This window comes from Malurus melanocephalus, unplaced genomic scaffold (assembly GCF_030028575.1).
Source record: "Malurus melanocephalus ecotype Western Australia unplaced genomic scaffold, MMel_1.1 scaffold_238, whole genome shotgun sequence".
NCBI classification, from domain to species: domain Eukaryota; kingdom Metazoa; phylum Chordata; class Aves; order Passeriformes; family Maluridae; genus Malurus; species Malurus melanocephalus.
The window spans coordinates 159,716-176,409 of NW_026623470.1; the positions used below are offsets into that span (position 1 = coordinate 159,716).

Below are 16,694 nucleotides of genomic sequence, written 5' to 3' on the forward strand. Positions count from 1 at the left end.
TCCTTGGAGCTATTAAAAGATGCATCAGATAATCTCACATCTGGATATTGTCTGTGGCTCTGCTCAAACTCCTCATAATTRTATGAGAGGAACACTGAAACACACAGGTGCAAAGAGCATATCAGTATGCCTTGGCTTTACCTTGTGATATTTTCCATCTGAAATGTTCATACGCTTGAAATGTAATGTTCTTTTCTGGTAGTACTATGCAATGTCCAAGCTAATCCCCTTCAGAAAGTTACCATTGGCACTCATCTTTAACAATGTTTTTAGTATGTTTAGCAATGCTGTAATTTTAATTACAGTTCAGTACTTTTACAGTGCCAGACATACTGTGCAATAGGTGCTGTGTAGATAGTTAGTAATTGTAGGATATATAGCAGTCAGGATTAAATAGCAATAAAGGAGTCACTGAACTGCACTAATAAATCAGGCGTGATTACAGTCTGTGTCAATGCATATGCAGAGATCAGAAAATGAGTGCTGATGAATAGACCATAGACTTTCTGCTTATGTTATTTTTCTTTGTGTGAGGTAAGTGAAGAGAAAATRGTAGCATAAGAGTATGGTCCTAAATTACATGAAATATGTAATGAAGGCAGTAATAATTGAGGAGATTGAATTAAACATTCCTTCAGTTTTGTGAGGTATGTCACCCCTTGTTTTTAGCTCTGTTCATCGGCATTTTCCTCTTTCCAATATTTTATAGTAATCTTGCATGGCTGTCAATAAAATATTTTGCTTTACTGTTCAAACAATGTAAAATTTAATCACTTGAGATGTCCTACTGTGTCTAATTTCAGAAGAAATACAGAATGCAATTTCCTCTTCATTGACTGTTTTTTGTCCTTACTTTTCTTGAATTCTGTGGTTTTTTTCTGCTGTAATCTCATTTTTTTTGATCACTTGTATGAATAAAAACACAGCATTGTGCAAAAAGATTTGTAGGTCTGAGTTCTCAGTTTTAGCATATACAATATTGCATGGTTTGCCCATATTAGTGTCCTTTCTTGCTTCATAATATTCTATTAAAGGAACTCAGTTTTCCAATCAAGCTTGTGACTGAACTGTTTTGTCCCTTTAGTAGTATTTTTTTCAAATAGAATAAACTGAGATGTAAGTGGCTGAACAGAAAACAATTATATAGAAAAGCCAGGAACAGAAATTGGATTGTAAACATAATTTACCTTTTTATGGGTACAGTATCTTTGGTCTTTATTTCCTGCATGATAGAAACTGTATATTGAACTTCTAGTAGCAATTGAAATGTATCAGGTTAAACTCCTTGTTTAATTTGCAGCAACTTCAGAATTGCCACAGGTGTTTTTTAAATCTAGGATCAGGTTCATTTTGTATTAGGATGAGAGATTGAATAAGATGTATTGTTAGTTCCTTGACTGCCACTGTTGTCTCAGGATCTGTTGGCACCTTTTGTGCAGTGCTCTGGTTATACTGTAGCTATAACCAGATGTAAGCACCAGGACCGTGGCAAGGCTTTCACTCCTCCACTTTGTTAGAGGATTCCCCTTTTTGCATGGGCAGTAGAGCCCCTCACAGCTGTCCAGAAGCCAAAAGATTCCCTTCTGGTAAAACTCTCAACTAAGTACTGTTCCTCTGTTCCGCATTTGTAGACGGAAAGCTGTCCTTCTCGTTCTTACTTCATTATATTTGCTTTTATTACCAAATATCCACCACTTCTTTTGTTTTTCCTTGAGCAGCCTTTTAAAGCTTGAATTTTTTTCCTGTGTCATGAGATCAATAAATCTTAAGTTTCTCATTATAGAAATTATTAGAATTCTTTGATGAGTCTTGTTATTCCTGAACATTTTTAAAATATTGATTTTTTTTCCCATATGTTTTTTTTCATGAACATATGGGTCTGTTTTGTGGTTTTGGAAGATGCAGTGATCCAGTTTTTTTTTTGCATGTCCTAGAGTCAAATATTGGGATTTTACAAAAATTTTTAATTATGTGCTGCAGAGTAGGAATTTGCATTCTATACATTCACTTCACTTACTGATTTATTCTTAATACTTTATTACTTTGTACTGATTTCATTTGTAGCCTTTTCTTGTGCCCATCCCAATATTTGTAGTTTTGTGAATAAGCCAGTAAATGATTTAATTAACTCATTAGGGTACACAGTAGGTACATGCATACAAGCTTGCCCCACTCCACATACAGAGATATAAATCAAGTGTATAGAGAGAGAGACTGAAATCACTGATTCCTTTTCATTTTTTTTCATTTTTTTTCATTCCTGAGCTTTTTTTCTATTTTGTGGGTTTTTTAAATAACAAGATGTGAATTTCTATTCTAGGAACATGGTGAAAGAGAGGTAGGTATAGTGGCTTAGCACATTCTGCCCTCCCACCTTGGGCAAGTCAGTTAAAGCTGTATTGAGTGAATGTATGTTAATTCCTGGGCTTTCTCTGCAGTTCAGGGCGAGGATTATGTGGGTTTAGAATAATATTCAGAGCAGCCAGTTTACTGAGCTGGGAACAGCCTAAGGCTAACTTATAAGAGGAAAAAAAAAAACAAACTCAAAACCCAAACGTCTGTGGACTCACCCTTTCTGGAGTTTGGTTTTTTTTAAGGTGGGCTCCGCTCAGGTACTTTTGTCTTCTGAAGATCTGAAACCTAGAAGAACTTTGTAAAGCTAGGCACTTTTGAAACATTTGTGTTTAAAACTAGGAAGAGCTCTTCTAATTACTTGATTTGTCTCATAGTTCAAACATTTGCTTGGCAATGGGGGAACTTAATTTAATTCTTTGTTAGCCCACTGTTTTAAACTAAATRTGTGGTCTTCTAAAAGAAACCTATCCATCCTCAGTCAGCTGTTAAATAGATTTGGTGCAGTACTGTTCATGGCTGTTGATGAAACGGTGCTCTGTCTTGTGGAGAAAGCCAAGCCAAAGAGACTATGCCTAAAAAGGTGCAGGATGTTGGGACATAGTGCTTAGCACTTCCAGCTCTGAGTAGGGAGACTGAAGTACCTTAATCTTTTTTCCCAAGCGTCACTTGAGGATAAAATACAAAAGTACCTATGTCATGTCCCTTGCCTTGTTATTCTCTCTGTGTTCCATTTTATGGATTTTTATTGGGTGGTGCCTGACAGCCCATAGCTCCCCGTAGCCAATATTAAACTGGCTTACATAAAGCTATGAATTACTCACCCATGTAAGGAATATTCTTCCAATAATGCATAAAATAAAACATCATCTGTGTCAGATGCATGAAGGGCATTTAAATAATTCCTGTATGAGGTGGTGCCTACCAATGTAAGGGGATACAYGCGTGAATAGATTCCATAAGGCAAGAACAAGTCAATTGTGTCTCTTGCCAGGCAGACCAGTGAGATCCACAACAATTCATTCTTAAAATTCCAGAAGGAATGAATTTCTGATGTCTCTGGAAAGGATAGAATATCATTGTGTGGCTCAGTGCCATTATGTGGCTTTCTTAATTAAAACTCATTCCTTTTAGGAATTAAATATAACTCTCCAATTGTGCAAGCCAGGCTGGTATACATATGTGTAGTCTCATTGGAAAGGATATACTATTACACAGCATCATCCTTCCAGATTGTAGCTGTGTCCAACCCATATTTACATACACTTTTATGTCTGAAACAATAGGTTAGATGTTTATGTTCTTGTTATTGCTCTTAGCATTAGTAAGGCAGATATGTGGAATTTCCATCTTTTCTAGTTTCCTTTTATGGTGTCTTGTGCAGTATAATAGTGCTGGAAACTGCTGCAGCTCTGTATGTTTTCAGAGATGYGTAACTTTCTATGAACATATGTTATCCTTGTTTTAGTTTGATAYATATATTGTTTTTCAGTCTGGTTCTTGGTACCATTTGAATACCGTTTGAATAATTTGCCCATCTATCCTGGAAGTCTGTTAAAAGTTTGAAATCATAAGAAGCCTAATGGAAAGCCATGTTAACCTAAGCATTGAGTGTCTTTGGTTAAAGCAGTTATGATTTTTAAATATTTATCATTCACCCTAAGCTCCTATGTTTTGTTTCAAACAATGTGATCARTTCTTTTCTCAATATATCTCAAAAGGAACTCTCTATCTGAATTAGCCTAATTAATTAATAGGTTTCTCCAAACTGCCTGGAAGAAGCACATAAACCACTTGACTCTGTCATTGCCTAGTGATTCAGTAGCTGTGATTCCACAGAACTGAGAGTAGTGTAGTGTCCTTTAAAACCAACAATGTCATCATCAATTCATCAGAAACTCAGCTGTGAACTTTGGTTGTTCTTTTTTACCAAAGCAACTGGGCAAAAGCATTCCAATGTGCAGTAAAAAACGTTCCAAGCAACTGGGGTGCACATTGCTTTGTGTTTAAGCCATTGACCTTGTAATGTGATCACACAGACTTTTTGTAAATTAATCTTTCAGATCTTATGAGTGACATGTGAACTTTGACTTCATGGGCAAAAGACAGACTCCAGCTTCAGCAGAGTCACCTGTATCCCAAATGCACAATAAATTTACATAACTTTCTTTTGAAAAACATGAGCCCTTTGGTGCTTTCATGTCTTTTACTAGGGGAAATACTAGACTTTTTTTCCTTTTTGTGCAGTGCTGTACATCATTGTCACATGTATAAATGGGATTRTCACAAGCTTAATTTAAAATTATATTTAAACTGCTCCTATTGCAAGTATACTTTCAAACTGCAAAGTATTAAACTTCTTCTGTGTTATATRCAGCTGTATCATTTTACATTTTCGTAATTTATTTGTTGCTTCTAGAATTGTTTTAATGTCTCTAAAAGCAAAATTTCTTAGAATCAATATTTACTCAGCTGTTTTGAATAGCATATTACATATGCAAACATTCTGCAGAAAATGGTTGAAAAATTCAAACACTAAAATACTCTCTTATCATCAAGACATCATTTTTTGAACCGTGAGTCTTTTTACTATAAAGCCTTCTACATGAGTGTGATTATTTTTTGCTCCTGGTGCAGGAAAGCTGGTATGCTTCTGTTTAGTATATGCTGTTTGGGCTATCTGATTTCCTGTACATCTGTCACTTGGCTTGTGGTGTGCTCCTTGCTGAGGAGGAGGAAGTACAGGAACCTGCCCAGTGTGATTGTGTGACCTGTTGAATGCATTGTTGCTTGTAGTTGCAAACATGCAGCCACCTCTTACCTACCAGGCATGGATTTACCAGGAAATTAGTAAGTGGAGGGAAGGAAAAGTGYCCTACAGCGATGTGTTGTGTACCTTATGGTCTGTAGTTTTCCCAATCAAATCAACTTATTGTTTGTCTGAACTGAGTAAGGGCTTCCTTGCTTTTTATTTGGATACAGATACCTGTGCTTCTGATTGCATGAACCCGGATCATAACGATAAGGAACCCCAGCACTTTGAATGCATGAACTTTTTTAGTTGTCTTTGCTACAGGACAAGAGGAAAAGAGCAACCAAAGATGCTGAAAGTGTATTTTCATTCTAAGRCCTGGGGAATTAAAAACTATTGTAAAGTTAGCGGCAGAAGGTAACTGAGGTTTTCCCTTATTGCTTCAGAAGAAAAATTGGGAAGTTTGCTCTCTTACCTGTTCTTAAAATGTTTATGTTGTTTCTAATTTGGCAAAGATGTAAAAGACATAGATTTTGGTTGTAATACTATATGAAATTTAACATGCCTGCAAGAATGTAATAATTGGTGCTGTTGTGCATTTACTTTATTAGACAAGCCTGAAGAAAAAGTGTGTTTTAATAAACAACCAAAATGGAAGTTTACTTTAGCAACTACACTTTCTGAGAGATGCCTTTGTAGTTAGACAAAAAAAAAAAAAGGAATATTGTAGTTTTAATTTTTAATGTGCCTTTGTAAAAACAGCTGCTAAACATCAAGTGGTAACAATAGATTAGCACTCATATTATCTTAGTCTCCGCTTTTTTATTTTTATTTTTGTGTGGTAAATGAGCATTTTCTGGTAACATATATTTGAGTGTTTCAAGCTTGAACTCCTGTTCTTGTATTTACTGAATGGTTTTGTTCCCCACCCCCTATCCAAAATCAACAACGGGTGCAGGCAGTCTTGAAACTCCAAATAAAATGTTTTGCCTGGGGCAATATTGTTCATCACATTCTTCCTGAAGGCTTTTGGGTTTTCCTTTTGAATGGAAATACAAGAGCCAGATGCAGTTACCTCATTTCAAAATACCCTTCTATTTTTCAGTAAAGAAAAACTTYGTATTAGACTCTTTCTTTTTAAAAATTGTTTTTTTTCAGTGCTCCTTAAAATATGTGTCCACACTGACAAACACAGCTACAACCTGACATTCCCTGTAGAAACTTTGCACTTGCCTTGTGGCAACAGGCCCTACCAAACAGAATTGTTAAAGAATTTTCTTTCTCTGGYATCTCACAAGCAGAGACAGAAATGTGGCACAACTATCCATACCCTTACTCAGTTATCTATACCTGTGTAGAGGGATCTTCCCCTTAAAGACAGTGACAGTTTCACAGATTTTAGATGGGGTTTTCCTTTACGAGTATATTGAGAAGGTTAGAAACATTTCAGAAGCAGTAAATGGGAACTTCCTTTCAGGAGACTTAGTAGTCCTGAGACTGTGAGGTAGGATTCCATATTTGCAATTCACACAACTACAAATKTTGGCAACTTTTCTTTCTTATTCCCATAAATTGTGTAATTTTTGGTACTGTTAATGCTCTAGTTTTAGCACTGCCATAATTACACTAGAACCTTTGTCCTATTAAAAAGAGACAAACCTAAGCCTTTCTTTAAAACTGTAACAATTAAAAGWTTAAAGCAAGAAAGGATTCCAGTTTCAATTGTAGTAAACCTGATATTTTTGGARAGGTATGCTGTCTCTCAGTGTTTGAAGCCAATGCGTGGCAATACTGGCATGCTGTTTTATTGAGCTTGTGGGATGAACTACAACAGCAAGACAATGAAATGCTAAACCAGTGTGATACATTATGGGTCTTGTTATTTAAAGCTAGATGTCTTTGCATTTCTATATTTCAATATATTTCTTCACAGCAAGTTTCTGAAAAGTTGTGTATTTTATAGCTTTTTCTATGACTTGCCAAATTTCTTTTGTAATATTGATCTCTGCTTTTTCCCATTTATTCTCCTGTGGCTGAGTATCATTTTAACTGTGTTGTCAGAAAGGCTTCCATTTTAAAACAGTAGTTAGTATGCAAAATTCTAAGTGTTCTATCTTTAAATTTTAGCTGGGTTGAATTGCAATCCACAGTGTGGGTGTCTCTGCTGCCTGTGAGGACCTTGGGGAACTACAGCTGTCATTAGCACTTGGCTGATGCTCTTGATTTAGGTGGTGTGAATGTGAAACAAAGAGAGGATGTGAAAAAACTGTAAGAAAATCACATGTGTAGAAGAGACTTTGCTTTACATTAACTTGGATAACTGAGATTGTACACTAGTATTACTTCACTGAAGAACCCTGTGGGTTTCTGTATCTTATTCTGCATATAAAAGACCTTCCTTCACATAATACTTCTGCTATCAGAAGAGAATATTTATGTCTCCAAAATATGTACTGCAGAGTTTTATAATTGCTGTATGAGGTGATGATCCCATTACGCTACACTATCTATTTCTTGGGAAAAATACTAAGCCAATATGACTAAAAAAAAAAAAAATGAAATGGGGGTTTATAACAGAAAACAGCTGCAACCACATCAAGGCATTTTTGTCTACTCTACTGGCTTAGCTGAAAATTAAAGCCACAACTTARTATTCAAGGAAGAGATTTATATGGAATGAAATCTGTTAAATGCTTAATAACAAACAGTTAAAAATACAAAATGGGATGTTTAGGAAACTGGTTTTGAATGCTAAATAGCCTGAATTGCAGAAATTCTGCTTCTTCAGTAGGGGCTAGAAAATAAGAGTCTTACTCTGAATAATGGATTGTAAATACCAGTTCAGGAATTCGTGTCTTGTGTTTTCACACACTGTCAGTGTGTTTAGTTAAAACCAGCTTGCTTTCTAACATAAGAACTCATGAAATTGTGTGAAATCAAGTGCCCTAAAAACAGGGTGCTATCCGTTTGTGGAGAAAGATTTTAGAAATGAGAGAAAAATTTTACAATGACTCATATACAGAAAAATACTTAGTTTTTTTCCATMTACAAACGCAGTAGATTAGATGGACTAAATTTTGAACTAATCTGAAATTAGAAGAGCTGAATTCTTGCAAAACATCTGTTGACAGCCTTGAGTAGATGGATTTTCAAATTCAAAGTGATTTAAATCAGAGACTTTTCTAATAGTATAGTATTTAAATGAAGGGGGATTTACATCATGATTTATRCAGCTTGTAAAATTCTTAAACTTTGAAATTACAATCTCTAAGGAACAGTCAAYTCTTGCTGTTTAGTGATTAGTAGGATGTTCAGTGAAATAGTCTCAGTACCTCTTTGCCTAGCCAGGAAAATATGCTCYATGCACATTTAATTACACAATTTGATATATATTTACTTAAAATTGTAGTTATTATCTTTTGTTCAATTAAAGATACTGAATAAAATTGCTTCATTTGTTAGTTCCTGCTTACTGGAAATTTGTGCCCTGCTGCTAATTATGGAAGCTGGAGTAAATTTGAGTAACAAGACAATGTTGAAACTTAATGAAAGAAAATTTTTATTATGCAATATATACTAAAGTCAAATGTGGTATACAATTACAACTATTGTTTGTACCTTAGGRGAAATGGTACAATATAGCATGATGCATAAGTCTTATCCTGCTCCTGAATGACAGAAAAAGCCATCATGCTAATGAAAGTACATAATTTAAGGAATTGTATTTGATATTTTAACRTTTAGGTTTGAATCCTGTACTGCATAGGGTCTAAAGGTTTCAAATACCATATTTGGTTCAGTTAATGAAAATGGAACTTCAAATTCATAAACTTGCTCTGATGCATATATACTCAATTGAAAAGAATGGTTATGCAGAGTAATTTTCAGTTACTTGAAAAATAATTTTAAAATTAAATTTTAATTAATTAAAATACTTGCCTGATAGAAATGTTAAAAACTTTAAACCTCTGTGACATTTTCAAATTGTGTTTCCTATTAAAACTTGGTGAGGACATACAAATTTAGATTTTAAAGCATGGTGAGAACTTGGTAATATATAGGCACCTAGAAGATGTTAAACAATCTGGATCATAAGCTACCATGAAATGAAGTGAAAATTCAAAGTAAGGGTAAAAAGTACAGCTTGTAGCAATTCAGAAATAAAACTTTTTGGGTCTTTAAAAATTACAGAATTATTTCCATAGTTTCCATAGTGCAGCCATCAAAACCTCTTCATTATATCCTAGTGTAGTGCTATGTAAACTCCACGGCTGCAGGCAATGTAGCTTAGTGTCTGTAGTGTCAAATAAAAAGTAAATTATTGTAAAAGATCTTATAGCTCCCTTTTCTTCCCCCTACTTCTGTTACCTCTGACAACCAATTTCTTTTTCATTCTAAAGTTTACAGGATGAAGCATAGGTKTCCTTTATTTGCACATTCAAATCTCAAGCAGTTGATATTTTTGACAGAGATAAAATTAAAGAAAGTGTTATGTCTCTTTGTAATGACTAAAATAGGTGYTTATGAAAAGTTCTTGGAGGCAAAACTAATTTAATTATTTTTGCCTGYATGAGCTATAGGCTGCCTTTAAGAAACTGCTGCAGTTATCATGTCTCATCTCCACAGTTTTCACCTAGTTTGCTACTCTAAATAAGATCAAAATTGTATAGATTMATCTCTTTTTGATTTCCGTTTAAATTTCTCTTTGCCAGAGAAGGARGAGGAAAAAACTTTTAGGGTTTTTTATTTTCAGTTTCTCAGTGAAGGTAATTTGTCTTTTACAATCCTTAAATTGTTTTTTTTAATGAAGATTTTATAGTATTCCATGAGGCTGATAATCACTTTGATATTGAGGTTCTGATGGCTCATAGTGTTACAAGTTGAATTTTCTTTTCAGACAGTGATGTTACCAGATGCTCACTAATCTCATCCTCGTTTTGTCTGGTGCTTCTGTTTTCTTGCCAAGATAATTCTGTCCTTTCTGCTATTTGGATCTTAGCTACCAAAAATTGACTAGTAGATCTTTTCATTCTACCCTTGCACAAACAGAAACAGTGGAAAATATAAGAGAAGGAAAAATTTAACTAACAGAAGGAAAGACAGCAGAGGAGGAAAAAACAAAGGCAGGAGATTTTTCTCCTATGACTTAGGAATCCTGTTCATTCTTGAAGATGTATTTCTTTTCCTGAAACAGTACAGAAATCCCCAAGCCCACTAGACATAAGCACAGAACCATCASAGGTGAATCATGATTGTAGCACAAGGAGCTCTTAATTTCTGAATCAATTATTCAGCTTTCAGTCTCCATTTTTAACACCATCAAATCCATACACATCACTGGCCTCTCCAAAAACATCCTCACTGAGTTGTGAGCATATTTCTGGACTACTCCCTTTAATATTTTCTGTTGTTGCATTCTGAACTAACTCTTCTGAAATAGCTTTACAGAGGAAAGATTGAGTTTTTTAGTTTACATTGATTGAGCTTTTTCTCTTTATATAGTGTTTGTGGAACAATCAAGCACCAGAAGCAGTAAAATGACATCCTGAACATAATTTCTTTGTGAAAGAGGATGTGTGGGGTTCTGTACTCGGTTTGGCTGGGATGTTAATGTTTTTCATAGCAGCCTATGGGGTGCTGTGTTTCACATTTGTGACCAAAAAATGCTGTTAACTCACCTATATTTTAGCTGAACAGTATTTTCACAGCATCAGGGCCTTCTCTGGCTCTCACTCTGCCCTCCCGGTGAATAGACTGGGGATGTGCAGTAGGCTGGGATGCAAGGCAGATGACCCAATCTAACCCGAGAGATATTCCRTGCCAATGCATGTAATCTTATACACAGTAATAAAAAAGGAAAAGAGAGAGTTCTACCATTTTTTGCTCAGAATTGGCTGGGTGTTGGTCTCCCATGGAAGATGCAGGGTGATTGCCTTTRCATTTCTTGTTTCATTTTCTTTCTCTTTTTCTCTTYWCTTATGAAACAATTTTTGTCTCAATCCACAAGTTCTATTGCTTTTACTCTGCCTTTCYTCTCTGTYACACTGGGGTGAGGGGGTGGGGAGTAAAGAGCTGTGCAGTGCGTAGCTGCCTACTGGGATGAATCCACAATGGACATATTGCATTCATTTAAATCAGTTTGCAAGTTATGGACACCAAACTGATTTCTGTGGTGTAAAAGAACTTTGGGCTTTCAACATTTCTGGAAATTGTAAGAAACTCTTCCACAATGACATGAGGTGTGTGGTTTGTATGCAGCATAGGAATAATATTCCACAGTTGCACTGACCACTTCATGGTTGACTACATGATGCTTGGGTGTGATGCAGAAAGGTGGCACCTTGGAGTTGATGGTGCACACTGAGTTGAGTTATGTGCAGATAGAATGCAAGATTTGCCTTTTCAAAGCAGAATAGAACTGTTTGAGAAACTCTTATTCAGTTATCAAATAGCTAAAACTTACAAAACTTCCCTGTGCTGATCTGTCAAAATCTGTCTCCATAGATCAGAATTCTCTTAAAATGGAGTCCTTTTGTCAGGAGGAAAGCAGTTACCTTAGAATTAACTGTTCCAGTCTCACACACCAGTAAAAACCTTAGCAAATTAGAGCATCACAGTAAATTATTTCAAGCAAATAAARTATCCTGAGAACTACTGATTGTAGCCCTTTCAGACTAAGCAACTGAATTTGCTTACATGAGTCCTTAAATAGTCCTGACTTTATAGCACTTACTCATTTACTGTGTGTCATTTTATGATTATTTACTATAATTAGAAATAATCCTGACATATTAGCTTTCTCCCCATGGTAAAATCTGATAAGGCTTTCAGTGTTAGTCTGTTTTTGTTACTGTGTAGGTGTAGAAAGGAAGCCTAAAGATTTGAGCTTGCAGACTTGTAGTCACAGCAGGGCTGTCCACAGCGAACTACAAGTTTGCATTCCTACCACATGCAGTAAGGTTTTCTCTATAGACTCCTGTCACAGAGGAATTCAGCAAGGAACAAGRAATCTTCAGTCAGAGAAGGGCCACAAGTGTGTGAAAAGCTAACCACACATAAACAGTAAAGGTCATTAGCAGGCTCCTAAACTCCTGGCTAGGAATTAGTTTTTTGCATCATTAACGGTAAAAAAGCCTAGGAAATGAATAGGACTCAATGTCCTATTAAAAATTAGCCAGAACAATTAAAAGGTTTTCCAGTTTTTAATGGGAACCAGACCTGATACCTCATTTTCCCTTGTCTAGTGGGCTGTTTCTGCATTTTGAATGACATTAATTTTATGTCCTTGTATTTTTAAATAAACGTCTTGAAGTATTTTTTCTGTATAGGAGCTGTAAATTATTTACAGTGAGGGCAGTGAAAGCTTGGGAGATGCGGAATCCAGTGTCTCCCTAAGACTGTTACTGATTCCAAGTGTCATGGCYGAGTTCTTACCGTTAGTTGTGGCGGGATTGCTTCTGGTGTGTGCAAATAAATACTTTGCAAACTCCTAATACAGTTGTTATATTTTGCAATTCCATGAATTCAAATACTCATTTGGTTGCAAAGGCATAGCCTTTTTTGCTGTGAAATGTCTTTCCCTATGGTGTTATATGTTTCCCAAACTCTGTTTCCTTCCCTAAACTCTGATTTTAACAGCAGCCTTTTTGCTTTCATTTCAGTGTAAATTCCTGACTGCTGAGTGGGTGACTGATGGCTATTTATCTTCTCCTCCACTGTGTCTTTTTCCTTAAACCTATAGTCATCTCACGAGTTTGGCAAAAGAAAATAACAATGCACTTTTAGTATTTTAAAATGTAGTTTTTGGAGAGGTTTATTAAATACTTCAATTATCTTTAAATGCGTGTCTTATAAAAAACCAAAGGGAGGAAGAGAATAAAARAAGGAAGAAGCAAAGAAATGTTTTACACTGTCTGCTTTGGCTGCAGGCCTGCCACTCTGAAGAAAAACAAGCTCACTAGTTCCCAAACTTTTTAACTCTATATTTGTAATACTCATTTCCCTCTCCATATGCCTTAGGCTCTAAATCTTCTCACTTGCCCCTCTGGTAATAATCAAGGTAACCTATKAATACAAGCCTATGATTTTCCTGAAAGAAAAAAACAACATTGGATGAGGAAAATTAGACTACAGATAAATGAGGTGGGGATAGGGGAAGTAAAAGGACAGAAAAAAGGCAGATGATCTTTCTCACATTGTTAATTTTGTACCGATCATTCATTTGCTCCATATACATAATTCCTTTCTGCAGTGAGTGAATTGCCCTGTCATTAACATAAAATTAGCTCCAAATGATCTTGGCTGAGAGCCTTGAAATATGTTAGCATAGAACCATACACTCAAAACCATGTGGGAATCCATGTGGGTTTCCAGATGTGAGACTCTTCTGTGTTACAAATATAGTGATGTTTACGTAGCCTAGTCTGCTCTGTGGATATACTCTCAATGCAGCTATGCTTCCAGTTGTGGTCTCTTAGTKATGCTCTTCCTCTGTGAATGTATCTTGTTTCTTACAGTGAGTTTATTCTGATAATCACTACTTGGAAACAAATGTTGTTCTTCAAGAAATTGAAGGACTTCTGCATGGGCTAGTAGATTTGATTAAGAGTGAAAATTTGAAAAATCTTGTGTTTCATTTTTGATTCATCATAATGTTTTGCTGCTAATTGTTTTTCCCTGAATTACTTTTCATCAGTGAGTACTTTCTGCACTAGGATTAAAATTTAGAAACCTAAGTAAAATTTGAGAAGTCATTATATTTTGCATGTTATCTATGTAAGTGCTTATGCATTTTTTTCTATCAAATGTTGCATAGTGTTTCCAACATTTTTAGTATATGTTATTTTCTCTAGCTCCTATTTCATGGGCAAATGTATTATGCATAGCTGAAAATAGTCCTGTACTTATTATAATCTTTAAATTGTCAGGGAATATTGTGCTTCTCTGTTTTCAGGAGCATTAAGGATTGTAAAAGCTGGAATTAACTCCCTATTACTAACCTCTTTAAGCAAAATATCCTTTGCTGTTCTTCACCATAACCAGTMATTATCTTTAACATCGAATTTTAAGAAATGTCCAATAAAGGAGATCTATGTGATTAAACTGATGGGAGTGTGCCACTCTCTGAGTAAGAAATGAATAGAAAAGATACATCTGTGAGCTGTGCGAGCAGTGACCGCTCCAAGGAAGCACTAAAACTGTCCAAGAGAAGAGGGAGCTTTCTTGTGTCACACGCCATGGGTCATGCTTGCTGTGGTGGGTAACTGATACACTTTGTGTCACACGGTTGAGAGAGCCTGTGTGGCATTTCTACCGTGAGAGGCTGGCAATGTTTCAGTCACTGTGTGACAGTTTTTGTGGGCTGGTGCTGTCTAAAACCATTTCTGACCCAGGAGCATTGCCCCAACAGTCATTTAGCAATATGCTATTTTGCTTTCAATAATTAAAATCTTAACATGTGTGTGTGTGTGTTTGCACAACAAACCAAGATATATGAAAAGGTACGTGCTCTGGTAATTAAAAACCAGTCAGATTCATGGACAACTATGCAAAATCAAAGGCCTCAGTACCTTCAGTAGACATCAGACTTCTTTCCTACTTTCATCACAAAATCTATCTAGAACCTAGTGAGGATGCTGGATAAATTTCATAATTATGGAGAAGTATATGTAATTTCAGTTTGAATTTTAAAACATTGGTATTTGTTTAAGAATTCTGGCAGTGTATCTCTCAAGCTGTTTTATGGCGCTGCTTTTCATTAATTATATTTTGACAGAAGAAATTCTCACTTTTTTTTTTTTTTTTTTTTTCAGGCTGCAAAACAAACGAGCCTCTCTGAAGAGCAGCTTAAGACCCTTCTGGAAGAATGTATGCAGCCTCAGAGAACAATAAGTAACGTTACCATGCCAAAGTCTCAGGAATCTCTTTCTTTTGGATTAAGTCCCCCTTGTTACACAAGTCAAGACTCCACTCTTCACTCCACATCTAGTCTTTCCAAAATGTTAGTTGAAGACCATATTGTAGGGGTGTTAATGGCTCAGGAAAAGGCTGGGCTCAAAGACAAAAGCTTATGTGTTAATGCAGAGAGAAAATTCCCTGGCTGCTCTATCAGCAAAGCATTGGCTGGTAGTCACTTATCAAAGGATTCACTGGCCCAAACAGAGGAACCTGATGACCTAGAAGGTTTACAGAAGATGCGAGATAAGAGTATTACTAAAGGTTACTTTATGTCAAGAGCACTCAAGACAAAAAGATTGAAGAAACCTTCTTTCTTGGGGGAACCATTATATTGCATCAGCATGAACAATGAGCCATCCACAGAGGCTGACATTCTCAGCATACCACTGCAAACCAAAGGAGGTGAGACTCTTAACAACCCTTCAGAATAGGCTTTTGATTATAATGAAAAACCTAAGCAGGTTCTCACCAAAGGTATGCACCAATACATGCTGATTATTATGGTGGGGCAAAGATTTTTCTTTATAAAACATAAAACTGTGCCAAAAATAATACACAAAATATAACAGAATGTTTATTAAAATTCTTKCCCCGACATAATTGACTAGAAGTTATATGAAATATATCACTGATGTTGATTGGTTCTGTCAACTGGAAAACAGTGTTGAAAACATATATGGATTATCTTTTTGGAAGTAGAAAGTCGTGTTCACTGTTCTGTGGAGAGTAAATATTCTCCCAGTAGTCGGTACAAAAATTGACACAAAAATCCAAATGTTTCATGAAAGTTTTTAATAAGGTAGGCTTTGTAGTATAGAAACACACATGRCCTAGCTATATTAAAGAAAATAAACTGCTTTGGGAAAGTTCAAATTTGCACACATAAGATACCAAAATCAAAATATGCTGCACAATTTCTAAAAGTTACTTCTAGTTTGGTCGAAGAAAGAACAGGCTTTAACCAGCAAAAAATTAAATTTTCTCTCTTTCTGGTATTATAAAAAGATTGTTGAAATGTCTCTTGTTTTTATATTCTTTACTTATATGTAATTATATAGTGATACCGTAATGTAAATCTGTATTTAGATTTTTAGCCTAAGACTGCCTCTCTTCCTGGGAAGCTAGTTCTTCAAATAAACCAGATTTTAGGCAGGTAAACCTTTCATTTTTTCATAGAAGTTGCGACAGTATGAAGTTTGTGATTACAGTGCTACAGTCTAATCTTSCGAAAAATTGATACATTCTGCTATGTTTGTGAAGATTGATGTTTTTTTATACTGTAATCTGTTCTCGATATAGAGAAACTGTTTTTTCACATCAATAATTTAGAAGAACGTGATCATTCTGCTATGTTAAAATGTCGTAATTATAATCACAACACTTTCTTTAGTTGTTTGTACTTAATCTTTCTACAATTAGGGGAACATTAATATCTTTTTCAAAGCGATTCTGCCAGTCAGAAAGCAGAAAGTTGTATTATTTTTTWATATGTTTTTACACAGACAAAGTTGATATCCATGAAACCTGCCATGTTTGCCCCTTATGAGATTTAGGTGCTAGGCTGCTCTACATGAAAAAGTAGAAATAGTACCTGTCAAAAAGGTTGGGTGGTTTTGGTGCTTTTTTTTTTCTG

At 35.5% G+C, this 16,694-nt stretch overlaps 1 protein-coding gene across 1 annotated transcript in view; it reads left to right on the forward strand.

Moving 5' to 3' along the window:
* Positions 1 to 16,223, forward strand: part of FSIP1 (fibrous sheath interacting protein 1) — a 65,138-nt gene extending 48,915 nt beyond the window's left edge. The window contains exon 11 of the mRNA XM_057375096.1: positions 14,917 to 16,223. Within this exon, the coding sequence (XP_057231079.1) occupies positions 14,917 to 15,492 (576 nt within the window). The 3' untranslated portion in view covers positions 15,493 to 16,223. The remainder of the gene's footprint in view (positions 1 to 14,916) is intronic.
* The last annotated feature ends 471 nt before the right edge of the window (positions 16,224 to 16,694 follow it).